Raw genomic sequence first — 19,449 nt, forward strand, 5'->3', positions numbered from 1 at the left:
ATGCAAGGTCAATGCAATAGAGTAAGAAAGAAGTACCCTGTGCTGAGGAGTAGGTAGGTGGCCATCAGGGAAAGCAGTATGCTGAACAGTCGCGGAAAAAGAAACGTGGGGCTCAGTAACGGCAACACTGAGGAAGAAACTGCAAAGAAGAGAGATCTGTCAGTCACTGCATGCAAAACATTTCATCATCAGTAACAAGATAACGTTCTTCAAATCTTGACATTTATGTATGAAAACTCAATACTGGTCATATATGCCCTCTTATTTTCAGAAGTTACTTCTGGTAAAGGAAAACTGGTGTTTGGAACATTTAATATTTATCAAAAGTAATTTTGGTCGCTGTCATTTTCTATCATTTCTCTACAATCTCCTGGCTTTCTAGCCCACAGCCTTTATAATTTCTCATGAATTGCTGTTCCCTTAAGATAATACAGAAGAACTACCCCCCAAAAAACCAGTCAAACCTCACTGTTTACTACAAGTCTGAGAACCACTAACCATGGCCTTGAAGGCCACCAACAGCTCTAAGACTGCAGTTAGGGAACAACTGCTCCATTTTATGAGACTAGGTAGGCTGCCATATTTTGAGGTGCAACTGAAAATACTGGTACTACAGATATAGAAAGTATCAACTTACTAGCTTCTCTGCTTGAAAGGTTTAAAACAGGAAGATTTAAGGAACTATAGGGGACCTATCTGTTGTGATTCATGCTTCTCGCCTTTAACCTGTAATGCATTTTTATAATGCAGATGTAGGGTCTAAGGAGTTGCATGTAGCTCCTTAGCACAGTCCATTGCTCAGCCCTGGTTAGCTGAGTCAGTGCTAAGTCTTCTAGCTGGGAAACTTCTGCAGGTAAGGATGTGTCCCAGTGGCTTGCAGGAGGTGAGGAAAACTGAGAAAAGTGGAAATGGGCTACTGGAAGAGAATGAGCAAAGAAGAAGAAAGGTAGAGGAAAAACGGCCAGGCACTTGAAGCGGGGAAAGGGAGAAGCAAAAGAATTGCCATGATCTCATGACCTGTTCCCTTTAAACCTGCTTTTTTTTTTAAATAATTTTTAAAAAATTTTATTCAATACATTTATAAAGAAAGAAGTGGACAAATAACATTGGTGTGATTCTTTGTTGTATTATGGTCCCCTCACTAGGCTGAAACATTCAAAGGCTGCATCAGCATTGAGTCTTAATTAATACATATTCTATCATGGAACAGAAATAAAACTATAATATATGGAAAGCTCATTTGTTTTGTTGTGCTTATTGTCATAGCATATAATAGTGTTTATAGCAAGCATATCAATGAAAGAGAGATGAGGCAGTTTCTACAAACTGTGGGTCAGCATGTTTTATTTCCTGGCTTTCAGCCTGGGCCACTGCTACAGTTAGAGAATAAGTGACTTCATTTCAAGGGTGCTTCAGCCTTTCAGCATTCCTTTTAGCTTTCTGTGCTTAAAGAAAGCTTGGCTCAAGGAGAAACTCCAGGCACACTCACTGCAAGCCAGAGTTGGTGGAAAGAAATTCAGTGTGGCTATGGGCCTCTGTAAATTAGGCTCAACGCATCAGATGTGCATTGGTTTCCGTGCACAATCACACATGAAAACAGATGAGTGTCTGGCAGGTGATAATCACCCTTTCCATCTCTGATATGTCACATGAAATATTAGCCATCAAAAGACCTGCACACTTCTGGCTGACCTATGCAGTCTGTTTGTGTCCCAGGACAAAATTATGGCATGAAGTTACTGAAAATTTGGCTAGTTGCTATCGTAGATTTCCATCAATGAAAGCTACTAATACACAAAAGAAGGTTCTGTAGAATGTGGAAGCAGCTGGATTCACTTTATACCTCTTGGGTTTAACTCTGTATGTTTGTAGTTAAGGTACACTGCAACAACCACGTGGCATAACAGCTGAAGCCAGCTGGACCCTTTTGCAGGCCTTCAGGAACCCACCTGTGACTAGTTTCTTGCCTGATTTCCCCCTACCCCGCAACCAGCCTTTCTTTAAAGTTTTAATTTAGGCCTAAAATTATTATTTTTTTAAACACCGTAGACTTCATCAGAATGAATAGCTGGGGGTGGGGGTGGGAACAATTTGCTAGAAAACACGTGATGTCACATTTATGGTAGATGCTAATGACAAGGCAGATGCTAAGTTGTGGTTATGCAAGTGACAGGGCATCTCTCTACAATAGGAGTATTGAGGACATACTGTTGGATGCCTTAGCTTTTTACCTGCTTAGGTGTTTAATTATGTAAAGCAACTTCAACAAATGCATAAGGCTCCTACCTGGAATATCACATCCACTTAAAATGATTACTTCCAGTCTGAAAAATTTTGCTAAAATATTCAATACCACCATGGCAGCAAACAGGGCACATAGCTTGCTTCACTTTCAGTATTGCTTCTATCATAGACACAACACCATCAGCAAAGAGAATTTCTAATATACTTTTTCCTTATAACTCTAGACCTCTATGACTTCCCAAATCATCTCTTTGATGAAAAATATTTTTCTCTCACCATTACACAGGAGAGAAAGATAACCTTTAACCTCAATTCCTGCTACAGTAAGCCAAGCAGGACATCATTGATTTCATTGACTTTAAAAACTGCAAGGAATTCATCCACACAGAGACAAGCACTTAGCTTAGTAGGGTATGAAGAGGTAGGAAAGGATGATGGAAAAGAGAATGCTCCAAAGAGAACTACATTACAAAAAGTGTTCCTCATACACATAGTGATCACAATCAGTTGTATCAGTCTTGAATTAGTTCAATCAAACAGAAGCAAGAATGGCAAAACAGACAAAATCTGATTAAGTTACAGCAATGTCACCAATACAGGAATGCACACAGTATCTGACATTCAGCAACTAGAAAACAAGAGCCATAATTCTTCCGTTAAGCTGTATTTAAATTCTTGGTCCTGACTTATAGGAAACTGCTGCTTTCAAATTTAAAAGGGGATATGTTTAGCTTTAAAAGAAGTCCCATATTCCAAATGAGTCAGTGATAAATATTTCCTAACATTTTCTAATGGAGCCCTACAGAAATTATTTTATAGCTGAAATACCAAAGGCATTACTTTACTGTGGTCTATAACCCCAGTGATAATTACATTTGCTGTGTTTAATCATCCTAAGATTTTAATTTAAGAGCAGTGAAAAATCCAGTCTTGTAAATTTTTTCTTTAATAGTTAGGTTCTAACATATCAAATGTATACTAATATCATTAGTTCACAAGTACTTTGTAAGGCAGCTCTGAAAAGCCTACCCAATACTCCAGGGATCTCTGTCATCGGCTGCAGGTTTATTTTTATTGAAATATAGCAACAATCTTTTCATTACTTCACTGTGCTTTAACTGGCTTGCTTGTAGAACATCTCAGATCACCCTTATCTGGCTTCAAGTAAAGCAAAAAAACCGTTTGTACCGGCATTTGTACCGGCGTTTGTACCGTTTGGCTTCAAGTAAAGCAAAAACGGCATTTGTACCCTAAAGGGATCTTCAAGATACTCAGAATATTCAAAACAAAAGATAAAGCTACTTATAAGTCACAGTTGTTCACATTCTATTACAAACTTAAAAAGAAGTAATTTTTAGAATTACTAGAATTTTAATTATTAATTTAGAATTAGTAATTTTTAGAAGACTAACACATTCATCAGAAAAAAAATAGAAAAGAACAGTAAACACATTTACAAACTATAAGGATTCAAATCAAGGAATATGTGCAAAAGTAAAATGTTAATACTAACAATACCCCAACCAACCCCTAACACCACAAATTATCAGAAAACAAGTTTGGGAAGCAAGATGTTCTTACCTAGAGTGGTCCAACTGATAACTTGATTGAATACAGGCAATCCCTGTTTGTTCTTCAGACTGTTATGGGTATTGCTCACAACATATGTTGAAAGTGCAATACTCAACATCTAGAAACAAGAAAATCAATAAAACGCGTAATTAGTGTAGGGATCTCTGCCACCTCATACTAAATATGTAAATATGCTTTAGAGTTGCATAAACACCTCATCTGAATCAATGCAAGAGTGGGAAGCCTGAGGAAGAATTTCTGACATGTAAGTAGAGTATTTCTACCTTTGTAGAATTTATGCCCTTTAAAACTTTTCTAGTCTTTTTTTTAAATTTATTTTAAAACTTATTCATGCTATTTTTAAATAGCTTAAGTGTTCCAGATCAGTAATTTGCAGTGATATACCCTCTGTAAACAGTAACTCCTTAAACAACCACATAAACCACACAAAATATATGCCCCCAATTTTTTGCCAACACCTTATATATCTTGTAAAGTCATCAAGTAACAATGCCTCTTCTGATTTCCTCGCATATTTTACACACTCGTAGGTATATATGTTTCGTATTTGCTAGATATTGTGAGAATCCTCCAACGAATCAAAGCTCAACATGGAATTCCCTTTTTATAAGCTAACCCCATTTATCACCTTCCCACATCCTCCTCCCCCTATATTTTTCTTAAAATAAGTGCAAATGTGAAAAAAAGAACCAACCAAACACAGAACAAATAGGCAGAAGAGCATTTGTCCTCGCATGGCAGCCATGAAGAACCAGCAGAACTTCTGGCTCTGCTGCAGGATCAGGCCCAGGGGGAAGGGAAAGGATAGTTAAGAGCTTTGCAGGGGCAGCACACTTGCCTCTGCTCTGGAAAAACACAGAAGATGGAAAGGGTTTTTGTTTTGGACTAATTCAGGAGGCGCCAATCAGTCATCTGGTAGGAGCACCCCCCCAAAAAAAAAACAACATAAAGCACACCCTTAGGGACATTACCCCATGAGTCAGTTATTTTTGAAAGCAGACAATTATTCAAGAAAATGTTTGAGCCAAGTTTTTAATTACTGCTATTTGTTCACAACTCCACAGTTCCACTAAAGGCAAATCAAGCATACACGGCACTTTGCAAACGTGCTTTAAAATAGCATTGCAAGATCTAATTGCTGTTGTGTTTTTTTTTTAAGGCAAAGCAACTAAACAGTGTTCCCAGCCGTAACTTTTTACCATAGGAATAGCTGCCACTTCCCATCCTGACATTTAGTGGTACCTGCCCAGAGGATATATTTGGCAGTCAGCACCCTTTCTTGGCCCAGTTTCAGAGGTGCTCAGTATCTGCTGGTTCTGCTTAATTTCAGAGCACATGAAAATGTAACTTGTATTTCTATGTGACCAAACTAGGTCAAACCATTATGCCTTCAAAAGCTCAGATAATTGGCCCATTTAGACCTCTGATGTTTATTTGGGATCTTTTCACTGCATCAAGGCCAGATCCCCTCTCCCCTTTGACATATCTTTTCAACTTCTTTGAGTGTCATGAGCTCTGGTAATCCCCCCTGCTACCTCCTAGTCACTGGTGAAGTCACTTTGAGTCATCATGCATAATATAGCTTGTGCCTTGTAAGATTAGTGATGATCTGGGCACATCAGTAAAACCCCATTTACTGCTGCTAGATCTATGCTAGACCTGGGGTGGTGCTCAGCGTCTGCTTCTGAGATTTGTGTTCACAGTTTAGCTGATGTTCAAAGTGCTCCCAGCTTTCATTGACATCTCCAGGACTGTGGAACAACACAGAAGCAACTTGGAGATGTAAAGAGAGGTCTCCAGCTAAGAACCTGTCTTCCTTCCCCCTGCACACCTCCTTTTAGTTCAGAGATTCTTCTTGAACAGCCTGAGAGCTGGCCTCTGAGAAATGGTCATCTGCAGGTCTCAGCTAGAAAGAGGAAACCAAGAGTGACATCTGCAATCCCTGCATGTCCTTGCCAGCAACTTTCCTGAGCACCACATGTGACAACAGCCCACAGAGAGGATGGTCCAAGAACCAGCATCATCTGCTGGACTGCATACAAGGCTGGCTGAAAATACCCTCCTGTCCCCTAACTCCATAGATATGACATGGATTCCTACTGGGGTTTTAAGTAATTGAAAGAAGAAAACCAATCAACTGCCCACCCTGGACCCACAGGAAGCTCAGGTCTCATAGGAATAACAGCTTGGCCCAGCCTTATCAGCCAGTGGGAACAGCAGTGATTTTGGTACAACCAGAACTGGACCTCAGCTATGAAACTGCTGGCAAAGAGCTAAACCGACATTCACTCCAGCCAAAAAAATGAAGTCGTACAGTAAGCACTGCAGCAGTCTAGCTGATGGATTATAACTAACTCATTTTTAAGCACTCCCGAAGCCTTCTAAAAGACAGAAGTGGCATTAACCAGAAACCAATGCTCTCCTTGCCACAGGAAACCAAATTCGGGAAAAAGTGTTATTCCCGCATTAATGATATCAAAAGAAAACCTAAGAAACTCTTGACAATTTTCAGAAACAATAGGGAAGTAATTAGTATCCTTCTGCCTCAAGCAGACAGTGACATATATCAAAACTACAAAACTAGGTCTGAACAAAACTGAAGATTCTGTTACAACTGTAAATGTACATATAATTAATTAATCCTGTATTTTTACTTTTATTTATAACACTTCAGTTGACAAATCTTTTTGATCACAATGTTTGGTTGTCTGTCTTTTTTTGTTTCTTTAAGGCTAAGACCAGTGTTGGAAATCCACGATGAATACCTACAAAAGCCAGTAAACGAATGCGTAGCCTGTAAACGGGCTCTCAGATCCATACAGGTAGGTAGTTCATACTCATTTGCCAGGAAATATACTCTGTCCCATGCATGGAGAAACCAAGAAAAAAATATACAGCTCAGGACTGGACCAGAGATATTTATCATCTCTGGGGATGGCTACATACAAGCTGCCATTTAAAAAAATTATTATTATTATTTTTAGTTTTGTCTCCTCTGTGGGTCTCTTTTTGCCAAAAGGGGGAACAATTAACGTAATGGAACAAGCTTTGTTCCTTACCAGACATGGCATCTTCACTACAGGCTAATTCTCAGATGGAAAAGGAAGCTCCCTTGGACAAGAAAGAAGAAAGCTGTCTGCTGAAGAAAAAAAAAATAAGCACAACAAAAATAGCCTAAGCAATGCTGAACCCCTTTCTTTCTCTGACATAGGAAGAAAACTGAAAAGGGAAGCATCTTTATTGAGATGCAATTCCAAAATAACTTGTGGCGAACAACTCGGGCAAATGGAAAGAACTACTTGAGTCTTTAGGAAATATTATCCGCTTTCTTGTATGAAAATGCATCTCATCCTAAATGAACAGATGCAAAAATTTGAGATGAGTGATTGAAAATTTGAAATGAAAGATTCAAAAGAGGGGTCTTGCATGCAGACAGTACCAGAACAAGGAAGAAAGGGATTGAAAAAAGAGGAGTCAAGGGATCCTGGTAAGCGAAGTTAGGCCAGATCAGCAGGTTTTTTTTTGCTGAAAGAAGTAGTAAAGCTAGAACCTCCAGTTATTCCTTCTCTCTTGGGTAGTTCAAAGGCTTTTGGTCAGAGCTGAACCTATAAAGACAGGTTGGCGAAGTTGCTAAGGGAATCCCAAGGCATAACTTAAAGACTGCTCATGAGGGACACTATATTTTTCCTTCTACTTCAATCAACACTTGACAGGAAAGGAGCACACCAAGAAGAACGAATCATAGCAAATGAATCTATCCTTTCATTCACCAAAATGAAGAATAAGAATCATCAAGCAACCACTCTTTTTCTCCTAAGTAGTAACACATATCAGAGGAAAGCATTACTTCCAGTGACAGCTTCCAAACAGCACAGGTGGGGGAGCTGCAGGAACTGTTCTCAAGAAATCCTTTCTCAGATGCAAAGCAAGAACCTGATTGTGTGTGCTTATGTGTAGGAGCATCAGTAACCTGACCGCTGCCTTTATAAAATAGGCCTTGTCTGATGAGAAGATGCATCTCACCCTTAAAACTGCCCAGGAGTTGTGTCTTGAACTCGACAGCTCAAAATGCTCCAGATCAGCATTTTTGACTCCTCCCACCCCAGCCCCTCTGAAAACTCCAACTCAAAAGAAAAAGTAAAGGGAGAACAAGGGAATTCCAGTGTCTAGAAATGACACCAGTGTTCTGACAGACGTTTTCCTTTAGCATTCCTGTACATTTCAGAGCAACCAAATAAATTTTAACCGCAAAACAAGCTCTTAACCGAGGAACATATGTAACGGCTCTGTAATGTTCTTTTCCCCCTCTGAGTCTAAATGTTCTTCCTTCCCAATCCTTTCCTCATCCAGAGAGTGAATGATGGATCCCAGCTTTGTCACTCCTAAGAAAGCTATTGAAATAAAAACCTAATAGATAACAGTAATGACATGTCATTATTGTAAAAATATCCCCTGATTAGGGAGCAAATTGAGGAGCTTTATGATCTTCTTACAGCTTGGGACTAAAAGGAAGATGTTTCTCCCTGAACAAGCAGGCAGACCCTTTTCATCTAATTAAGTATCGCAGGGCTCACAGAATTTCCTGAATCTCTGAAGCTGGCTCAAGAAGCATCTGGCATTACTCTTTGACTACTGATCTATTTCATCCTCCTCGTTTGTGAGTTTCTCCACAAAGTTACACTGCTGAGATGCTGTCACAGTTGTGTGGCGGGCTGACCTTGGCCCACCTAAGAGCACTCCCACTCCCCCAATATAAGTTGTTTCTGAGCTTTCCAGTGAGAAATCCATGGCTGATTATATACGGGAAATGTCTGCCTTAAATGTTTAAGATGGGAACCAATACTTCCTTTCCTAGGTTAAGCTGAAAAAGTTAAGAGAAACCACCACCACATCATAAGTACACGCATGCTCAGGTAAAGGCATTTTAAGACTTCAGTATTCTTTCCCCACCTCCTCTTACCAATTTGAGCTCCATACCTAAAAAGAAAATATAACGAATGCATTGCTTAGCTCAACAGGAAATTCCAGCATACAAGTCATAACCAATAAAGCTTTCAAGAAACACCGTTAGTCCTAAAATAAAACCATTATCTTGTAACAAGTTTTTTTAAAAATTGAGGACTGCAGACATGCAAAGTATTATTAAAATCTTAAAAGCTCTCTAGAACTTAATTAGCACCAAGTATGAAAAGATCTACCTATTTTATGAAGCTGCGAAGAAAAATCTCATCTTTCATCTGAAAGAAGATTTAATGAACAGAAAAGCAGCTCAGTATCAGTCTCGCAGTTGTTTTTCAAACAGCCACCCAGAAACTGGAAATAAACCCCTGAACCAACAAGCTTGTCCTTAGTGTGCATGGACAGTCCTGCAAAGGTCAGTGGGAATTAAATACACAGACTGAAGGCAGGAGCAGAGCATCAAATTCTTGGAGCAGAGCATCACAATGTGCATGCACATTTAGGTACCAATGCACATAAAGGAAGAGCTTTTGGGAACACATTATGAGATTTAAAAATGTGTATTACCATGAGCATACAGTCCTCTTGAAGACAACAGTTAAGGAGAAAACTCAGCAACAACCAATTTCTTTTTGAAAATTGTGGCTTTGGTAGGAAAAGGTTCTTAAAGTAAAAAAAAAATTGCACATAGAAACATTAACATTGAGAATTACTGTAAAGTAGCAACTGACCTGATAAAAATGTATTTTCATATCTTCATTATTTCTGTACTTATTTTCACTTTTACAGGAAGACGCCAAGGAGAAGCCAGAGATCAAAAGAGTCAGCAAACCAGCTGCTATTCTATAAAAACAAAAGAACAATAAAATCCTCAGAAATTGCACCAAAATTAACAAATCAGAACTTTTTCATAGACGTGTTCTTCACTAAGATAAAATAACTTGTTACAGTATCAAGACAGAATACATTAAAGGAATTTTAACATCCAGCTTTGGAAAAACAAAATTCAGAGTCATGTACTTTTTTTTTTTTTTTTTTCACAAGCTTATCATCCACAAATACAGACTTACATTCTTTTTGGGTAGTGACAAAAATCACCATTTTGGCCACGTACCTGCTTTGTTACCCATCATTTTTAGTTTTTCAGTTACCACCGTTTGTCTTTTGGCATCGCCATGTAGAGGCTACTGACCAAAATGTCCATTTGTGACTGCTCCACTCATTGTGTTGTCTCAGGCATAACAAAAAAAGTACAAATAGCTCATATTCAATAAAATCGGTCTGCTTAATTGCATTACAATAGTAATTTTCTGGTAATGATCTAGCCAGAACAGTAACACAACTGCAGGCTATTCACTTACAGAATGAAGATTGGAAGGCACCTCTGGAGAGCAACTTAGTCTAACTCCCTACTCAAAGCAGTGCCAATTTCCACAGGCTGCTAAGGGCAATGTCCACTTGAGTGTTGAATAATTCCAACAACAAAACCTCTACAACCTGTCTGGGCAACCTGATCCAGTCTTTGACCATTTTAATCAGTGTAAAAAAAAAAAAAAGTTTCTTATGTTTAAATGGAATTTTGTGTACCTGGATTTGTGCCCATTTCTTGTCTTTTCACTGGATACCACTGAGAAGAATCTGAATCTGTCATCTTTACTCTTCTCCCCCATTCAAGTATACACATACTTGGATAAGACCCTCCTGAGTCTTCTCCAGGATACCTGGTTTCAGCTACCAATCTCTCCTCATATGACAGATGTTCCAGCACTGGCTCTGCAATCCAGATGTGTTTCACCAGGACTGGGCAGAGAACAATAATCACCATCCCTGACCTGCTGGCAATGCTCGCCCTAAAGTAGCCCAGGGCACCACTGGCCTTCTTTGCTGCAAGGAGCACAGTGAGAGCTCATGGTCAACCCAGTTAGCCCTCAGCCTGCCTGATGCATACGGTTGTTACTCTTCAGGTGCAGGACTTTGCATTTCCCTTTCCTCAACTTCACAAGGGACATGTCTGCTCATTTCTCCAGCCTACTGAGCTTCCTTTGAATGGCAGCACATCCATCTGGTGAATCAACCACTTCTCGCAGTTTTATATCCCCTGCCAACTTGTTGAGGGTACATTTTATCCCATCAAACAGGTCAATAATGTAGATATCAAAACATAATTGACTCCAGTACCAAGCCCTAGTGTACACCACTACTGATTGGCCTCCACCTGGACTTTGTGTCACTGATTACAACCCTTTGAACCTGAAAGTTCAGCCAGTTTTCAGTCCGCCTCACTGTCCACTGACCTAGCCTGTATGTTATCAGTTTTTGTATGAGGATGTTATGGAAGACCATACTAAAAGGCTTGCTAAAATCAAAATAAACCGTATCCACTGCTCTCCTCTTGTTCAGTCAGCCAGTCATCTCATCTTTGAAGGCTGTCATGTTGGTCAAGCACAATTTCCCCTTCGTAAATTCATGTTGACCACTCCCAATCACCTTCTTTTCCGTCATATGTTTGGAAACGGTTTGTTTCCAGGATTAGTTGCTTCATTGCCTTTCCCAGTGATTGATGCGAGACTAACCAGCCTGTAGCTCCCTGGATCCTCCAAATAAAGTGTTCCCTAACCTGATCCTCTTCCACTAAGAGGAAGTTGTCCTTGCTCCAGACTTTCCTGCAGGTCTCACGGGCCTGAAGGCTGTGGATCCTTAAGGTCAGTCTTACCAATAACAACAGAGGCAAGGAAGGCTTTAGTCTGTTCCAAGTCCTTTGCCACCAGGTCCCCTGTCCCAATGAACAGCAGAGTCCACATTTTCCCTAGTTTTCCTTTGGCTCCTGTATGGCATCCTAACCCACCCTGCACACTGAGTCAATCATGTCTACGTTCCTCCTGGGTCATGCAACCCCGCATTCACCTCTTGTATGCTTCCTTTTTATGAAGGAGTTTAGTCAGGATCATACTGTGCAAGTTTTATTAATGTCCTGAAGAAGCGCTGGCCTGACCTATAGTGCCAGTGTTCAAGAACAGATTTAATAAATGCACCTATTTCTCACTGGCACTTTAATTTCATCCTGTGGTATCTTCTCTTCCAGTATCTCCTTATCTTCAATATCATGAAGTGTCACATAAACATATACTTTTAATTGCTGCTTCAAGGCCTTGCAATTTCAAAACTCCCTTGACAAGATTCAGACAGGTACAAGCTATATTAGAGGTACAATGTTTCATTAGAGAAATAAATAGGAAGATGAACAGCCAGGGTAAGGTGAATGTAAAGAAGTGTCAGGGAGGAAGACTTGAAGGTAATTTAATTCCATTTTGATTTCTAAGCTGTGCTAAGCTGTTATAAAGAATAAAAAAGCTCACAACCAGCAGACATACAGATCTGTATATACAGCCAAGAGGTGGTACTACAGCCATCACTAATCTGTCTTGAATATTTCTAATATGCCCAAGCACCAAAGGTTTTCGACGGATAGATTTAAATTACAGTGAAAAATATTGAGGCAGAACGTAAATAATTTTGAAAATATATGGGCTCTTTATTCTATCTGCAATCATATATTGCTGCCCTCAACCCATATTTTACTGAGGATCGGGCACCCTGACTCCCATGGGCCACCGTATGTTCTGTCAGACAGCAGAAGGAGCCCCTGCAGTCCAGGTCAATCCAAGTCTCTCTGCAGTAACTACAAGGATAACACAAGCCTAACTCCTTCAGGCCAACTAACTGGACTGCATCCAGATAAAAGAGAATGCCTCTATGATGAAAGAGTAGCACACAATAGGAGAGCTCTCGTGATCCTATTTGTTCTATTTCTCTGAATAACTCATTAGTTACAGGAAGTTATTCAAAGACAAAGTATTTAAAATTAGATGGAGAAATTCAGAAAGATGCTGTCAAAGTAAACTGCTTTTGAATAAATATTCATATTCACATGTCACTGCTATTTACCATGTCTGTACCCCAGTGAAGCTCCTCCTTTAATGACAACTTTATTTTCATGTACAATTTGTCAATTCTGGTATTGTGAAAAATGTTTCCCTCCACAAGAAATCACAGAATAATGCAAAAAGCAAATGGATTTGGCATTCTTTGAAGTACTGCAAGAGAATTAAAAGTCTCTTCTCATTGACATTAGTGACTAACCGACGTCTCTATAATCATATTAGTTAAATTCTGAATTTCAATATCTGTCTCAGCCAGCTTTCAATAACACAACTCCTCACATATATCAAGTCGGTCTAAATTCTGAATATCAAAGAGGGAAATAAAACTCTTAAACAGCAAGACAAGATTCTTACACCAGAGGAATGTTCGGTTCTCTTCCTACAACAGGCATTAAAGGAAATACTGCCAGGAGTGCACACAGAACAGTCCAGATCGATGTTGTTGTCTAAAAGAAACAAAAACAAATGGGATTTTTGGAGGCCATATGGATAGACAATCGTCACGTGGACAGACAAAAAACAAAAAATTCAGTGAACTACCAACAGCTACAAGCACCTCCCAACAGACAAAAACCTCACATATATATCAATAATAAGATTAACTGTAAAAGGCCACAAGGTCATTTGAATTACAGAGCTTTGATTTAATCCAAAAAAGAAACTCATTTACACAGCTGTCAAAATCCCATCAAAGACAATGAGAATTAAAGCTAAGCTTTAATTTTTATTCTTAAAAGCGCTTTCTCAAAGCGTGGCCTTCATGCACATTGCAGTAACCAGAAAGCTGCTGAGTAACCTTATGGAAGAAAGGAATAAAACCGTAATCTCATCAGAAGATTGCAGCAGCTAACTAGTCGCCAATCTCTAGCAATATGGTAACATTTTCCAGTCTTTGTATCTGAATGTCATTTGATTTACCTTCCATAATCACCTAACTAGTTCCCTAAATTCTCTGCTGTGAGGAAAAAGAAAACTCTCAGGTGTTTTATTTTCAATAGTCAGGAAGAGATACATCACTTAAAATTTTCAAGCTCTTGTCAGATTCTAGTCCCTGAAAACATATTTTCAGGGCTAGAAAGTGTCTTCTTTGTACACCCAATTTTAAGACGTGTTACTTGATTACTGAGATACAATAAAAGAAAGCGAAGAGAAGCCTACATCACAATAGTTCTTGCAAAGCAAGACTTAGCAATTTGGGTACAAATTTTTATTTCAATTAAAATGCTAATACTACCCCAGACCTCTAGGTTTTAGGTATTCTGCAAGGTAAGAGAAGTTTCAACAAACTAATGGAACAACTGTCTCTTATATTAAAGATTGTGCCACTTCACATCCTTATCTACTGAAGCAGAGGAGTTTTTTTCCTGTGAAAAGCAGTAGAGGAAGCTGCCTCTGAGGAACAATACACGCCATTTGACTGCGGACAATAAAGACATGACAAGCATTTTTCAGTTATTTCTTTTTTTTTTTTCAATTAAAAAGTATATTTCTTAAATGGTGGCATTTTCACCAGTCATGTATGTCAATGCTTTTGTCACTACGACAATTCGATAAATGATGTGCACTTCATATGACTTTAAACCAACCATTCTTTTTGTCACTAACAACAGAAAACTGATAGCTAGCTCATAGCTATCCTGGAATGAGAACAGAAGCATGATACATGACAGTGACAGCCAGGATACTGGACTCCAGGAAAAAAAACAGAATTCTGTCAAGTTGTAATCTAGAGAGATTACAACTGTTCCTGCCTAAAATCACTGTAGACTAGAATGCATGACAGCTGTCAGTCAAAATGTCTGTCAAATCAGTTCTGATTCTTAACCAATCCTATTGCTTGTCTTGTATATGAGAATTCTACCCAAATCACATGAAATTCCCCTTGCTTTGCTACGTGCTGCTGACAAAGATCAGAGTTAGAGCATAACTGAAAAAGAATCAGAAGCAGCATTACAAAAGAGATGAATCCCAACATCCTAAGTTGCAATCATCTGCCAGTCATTTAAAATGTTGTTGTTGTTGTTGTTGCTAAGTAAAGCAAGAAAAGCCATACAGTACCTTTGCTTGAACCCACAGCTGTGTGATCACTGGCCAGCCAGCAAACACAAGAAGACCCACAGTGAGTGTAGAGCGGTAGAAAAAGCTGAAAACCTAATAAAGAAAATTCAACGTAAGATTGAAAACCAAGCACATTAATAAAACCTACAATTCCTCAGAGAGAAATGGTAGCAATGAGATACCCTGTTGATACATACAAATAAGATACTTACTAGTATTTCAATTCCCACTATAGAAATCAAGATGAATCCTAGAGACTGACTGATTGGAAGTGACCAGAGATTTGCAGCGAGGTTTTGAATAACATGAAGTCTGTTCAAAATGATGGAACACAATAATCATTATTGTAACACAACAGAAATAATATAAATTTTTACTGCTTTGAAGGGCAGGGGTGAGGGGTCAGAGCACAAGAAATGACCAAGGTATTGCAGATCCTGTCTGCAGCTAGAAATTAAGATTGGGTGATGGCCTGAGGCTCCTTCTGCCCAGTTTTATTTGATATAAAACCTACAATAAAACCCTTCAGTTTTTTCCCTCCCATTTCTGGCATATCTTCATGAGTATTTGGACAAGCTTCAGATTGCTTTTTATCCAAATTGACTCTGAGTTTATGAACATCTTTGGTTATGCTGTGTTTAATGTCCATCATAACTGATGAAACATTCACATGCTTTAGAGGGAAAAAAAAACAGTTAGCTCTTCCAGTGTTTTATGAGGCAGCTCATTATCTAACTGCAGTTGGTCTCATTTTCCCTGAATAATACCTAGTTGGTATCTACAGAATTGCTAGTAGATTATGGAAGTAATAGAAAACAGAAAGGAAGAAGTCTTGTTGGACATGAGGTATTTAGTCAAGTTAAAGCCAAGCAAGACCAGTTCACTTCAGTATCAGAGCACAATCCTCAATATGACTAGCACATCTTCTCCAAAAGCAGCTGGAGTTCAGCATACCTAACATTTCCAGAATCAGACCATTTCAGAATAACTTAAGAAAAGGAACAACCCGCTCCATTTTACCCATTTTTGGTCAAGATTTTAGCACCTGTTTGTTCCAAAGTACTGAAAACATCTCATCTTGGAATAACATGAATTTATTTTTGCTAAAAGAAAAGATATCTGCTAGAACTGGCAGCTGCATTAGCCTGTTTGGAAACTTTTCTATATGTCAAGTGAAATATAAACCAGAGTACTCTGGAATGTCTCAGAAAACATTTCAGCAAATTTAATTACAGTTGTATCTATTTTTCTCCCAAACTTACAGAAATAATTTAATTATCAACAAAAAGGACACATGAACCTGGTTTTAAAAAACATAATTTGTAAAACATATTCTTTACTCACTCTCTCATAACTGCATACCACACAGGTACCGGCAACAGACAATATATGTAGTATGTCCAAGGACACGTTTGAATCAACAGGAAAAACGTTATCATCATCCCAACAAATGTAAAACTGTACAAGAGCACTGTAGATTCCTGAAAAACAAACGGTTAGACAAACAACGCTAAAACAGCAATGAAATGGTTTAAACTACAAGCTATTTTCCACTTGTGAGTTACACCCTAAAGCAAATGCTATGTTAGAACAGCCACTCAAGCTGCCTCGTGTCTATGAATACAACTCTGGATGCTGTTTCCAGCCCAATTAAAAGCTGCAGAAGGATTTGAAGATCTGCTTCTAAATATTGCTCTACGTAGGGTCCTGCAGTAAACTCTGCACAGGCAAAGTGCACTTGTACAATCTGGAAGCCTAATGCGTGCAACACTATTTAAGTTCAACAGATGCTTGAAGTCCAGTGGAAGTCAGAGCACGAAAAGTCTTGGAAAAAAACAACTCTTAAATTTAGATTCTAAAAATAGACTCAAAGCATAACCTTTTGAGTTCAAGTTCACAGCATTACGGTCAAAGCATTTAATGAAAATTCCATTAGCACACGTTTCCTTCTCCTACTTGAGGCATTTATAAGAGAAACAAATTAAAATACAAGACATCAACTCCTACTGAGATCAGCTCTTCAGGATTTAGTGGCAGCTACCGAAGGCTACCACTAGCCTTCCACAGCTAAGTTCCCCTAAGTTGCTCCTGATCCCCCGCAGTTTCCACCTTTGGGCATTAAGCTAAGCCAGCCCCAAATTCAATTTGCTGCTAACAAAGTGGAGATGAAAGCAAGGATGGTGGTGCAGGAGCTGCCCTGTGAGCTAACCCAATTTTTCCTGGTGCAAAGACTGATGCACCCGCTGAAGAAGCAGCGCAGGCTGATGGGGACTAATCAGCAGTTAGCAGCGGTCTCTCACTTGCACAAAGAAGAGCATTAAACAGTCAATCCATCCACCTTTTACTTGGTCATTGAACTACTTTTCCTTCTTTAGGAACATTCAGGTAGAGGAAGATTACATGCAAGTTTTAAATGAACAATTTTATCTTTTGGTATTGCAACTTGAGGTTGTGAAGGCAGCTTTAGTAGCAGAGCAGTCCTCAGCACAATGGGTAGGTAATGACTGAAAAACCTGTTTTCTTTTATAACAGAAATGTCAGTTTCTCTGAATGAGTTATTTAAAAGGATACACGACTACGCTAGATATGCTGAGAAGACAAGACACTCAATTAGCAGGCCACATCGATGGGTTAGCAGTTTTTGTTCTCCTCCCTGCCGTAATTGACATAAAACTGCCCTGATCTAAGCTGACAGCAAATGCAAGTTCTAAATGATTTTTAAAATACAATTTCTGCTAAGATATGCCATTAAAGGAAAAGAAAGTCATACAGAAAGCTGACCTAATGCAATTTGGTTCCATTAGTTTTAAATTTTACATTTGCTGACACGTACACAAAATGAATATGTATAGATAGGATATACACACAATGGAATTTATTGTCGAATGAGTAAACACACACAATCAACGTTTTATTCCACATCGAGATAAAGATTATACAATCCAATAGCTGGTCATGCATTGAAGATAGAAACTGATTTCACATTTTCTGTGAATGTTTAGAATTAGATTAAAAGGTTAGGCTTCTTTCTAAGTGAAACAACACCCCACTCTAAAAGAAAAAAAATGTTTTTTCATAAGCAGCATAAGAAGCCACTGACTTTTATAGATGACATATACAGGATATGCAGTTTCATTATTCAAAGGCTGCTACTGGATATACACGGCTGTGCTTTGCACAAAACTATTTGTCAATGGTAGATTGGTTTCTCAGCAATATTCTTTAAGTAGCTCTGATACTATCTATAAACCAAATAACTTCCACGTAAGAAGCGTCAGGCTCACACTGTGACTCCCTAAATATATATGAACACTAAAAAAAATAAAAAATCTACAGAAAAGGGCCTGTTATTAAAACAGTGAAAAGAAAAATTCTACATGCAACATATGGAACCTCTTTTTTCCCCACCAGTGTCGCTGGCCTAAGTTTTGCATAACATTTTTGAGATTTTACCTGTTGAAAATAACAAATTATTTTAGAAGTGAAATTTGATGTTGACTAAAAATACTACATTTTTGCTTAAGCTTTTAACATGTCCGATATTCAGTCTAATTTTTGTAATTATTTTGTTCATATCTAACATAAGCATCTTGGACTATTTCTTCTAAATTATTTGATGAAAGAAAAACTAAGTAATGAAGCACATCGCTTACGAATATTTTCTGATTCAATTCTGTTTGATCATTTTCATTAAAAGCCAAGACTCTCTCAATTTCAGCCAGTTGTAAAAACACCAAGATAGCATGATGGGAATTTTCCCAGAATAATATACTGAAGGCAGTAAAGATGCTACAGGAATACTCATTACCAAATTAAACAATTTCTTTTATTCTGAAACAAATTCTTAAGTCTGGGAGGGTTTGTCTGTTTGTTTGTTTCTCTCTGTAAAGCTTTAATCTTCCCCTAGTGAAATGCTAGCTTTTAGCTGGTTCACCTTTTTGAGGTCTCTCTCTTCTGATGAATGACTGAAACAAAAATGAATTTCCTAGGATTTTGAACTTTGTGAAAAATCGAGCCATTTTAACCTTGTTATAAAGAGCTTACTCTTTGATATTTTCTTCTCTACTCTTGCAAATTGTAAAGGGCAAGAGTGCAAGCTGACCTGTGAAACCACAGTTCACCTTTCAATTAAAACAGGTTATACATTTTAAAAATGCCATCATGCAATTGCAAGGCTTCTGAAGACTGATTACCCACCACTACTGAGGACAGGAACAAAAGAATCTACATGCAAATTTTTTTGTCCCTACAGTAGAAAACAAAAATCTTAAAATGGAAGCCAAAAGTCTGTATTCTTCATTGTATAACAATGACTATTACTAGAGTGCTGACTTCATTACACTTAATGCTGAAAATTGACTTCTGGTTATAGATAGATTCTCTAATAGTTTTAAATTATTACATTTGCATTAGCGTTTAGTAAAATGCACAACTGTAAGAAAGAAACTCAGAAAACACAGTATTGCATATTCTGACTTGTTATGCATTGGAATACTGATCTTAATTAATGGTCCAAACAATAACACCAGGCAGGATTATAGCACCTGTTTCCATGTGTGGTCAAAAGAACTGAACAGTGGAATGTGTGCAGTTTGATCTCCTGCACAAAGGCACCAGGCACATGTATAACACTGAAAACAGGGAGAAATCACTG

The 19,449-nt window shown here is 38.4% G+C and overlaps 1 protein-coding gene across 5 annotated transcripts in view; it reads right to left on the minus strand.

The window, feature by feature from the left end:
• The window catches only part of PIGN (phosphatidylinositol glycan anchor biosynthesis class N), a 117,501-nt gene that overhangs the window by 27,397 nt on the left and 70,655 nt on the right, over nucleotides 1–19,449 (minus strand). For all 5 annotated transcript variants that reach the window (XR_010829505.1, XM_066992524.1, XM_066992525.1 and 2 more), the window contains 7 exons: nucleotides 16,140–16,276; nucleotides 15,008–15,107; nucleotides 14,796–14,888; nucleotides 13,092–13,183; nucleotides 9,528–9,639; nucleotides 3,826–3,934; nucleotides 37–139 (listed from right to left, as the gene is read on the minus strand). Coding sequence is in view for 4 of the 5 variants with exons in the window: in XM_066992524.1 (XP_066848625.1) it covers nucleotides 37–139; nucleotides 3,826–3,934; nucleotides 9,528–9,639; nucleotides 13,092–13,183; nucleotides 14,796–14,888; nucleotides 15,008–15,107; nucleotides 16,140–16,276 (746 nt within the window). In the remaining variant the exon portion in view is untranslated. The remainder of the gene's footprint in view (nucleotides 1–36; nucleotides 140–3,825; nucleotides 3,935–9,527; nucleotides 9,640–13,091; nucleotides 13,184–14,795; nucleotides 14,889–15,007; nucleotides 15,108–16,139; nucleotides 16,277–19,449) is intronic.

Source organism: Anser cygnoides, chromosome 2 (assembly GCF_040182565.1).
Source record: "Anser cygnoides isolate HZ-2024a breed goose chromosome 2, Taihu_goose_T2T_genome, whole genome shotgun sequence".
NCBI lineage: Eukaryota > Metazoa > Chordata > Aves > Anseriformes > Anatidae > Anser > Anser cygnoides.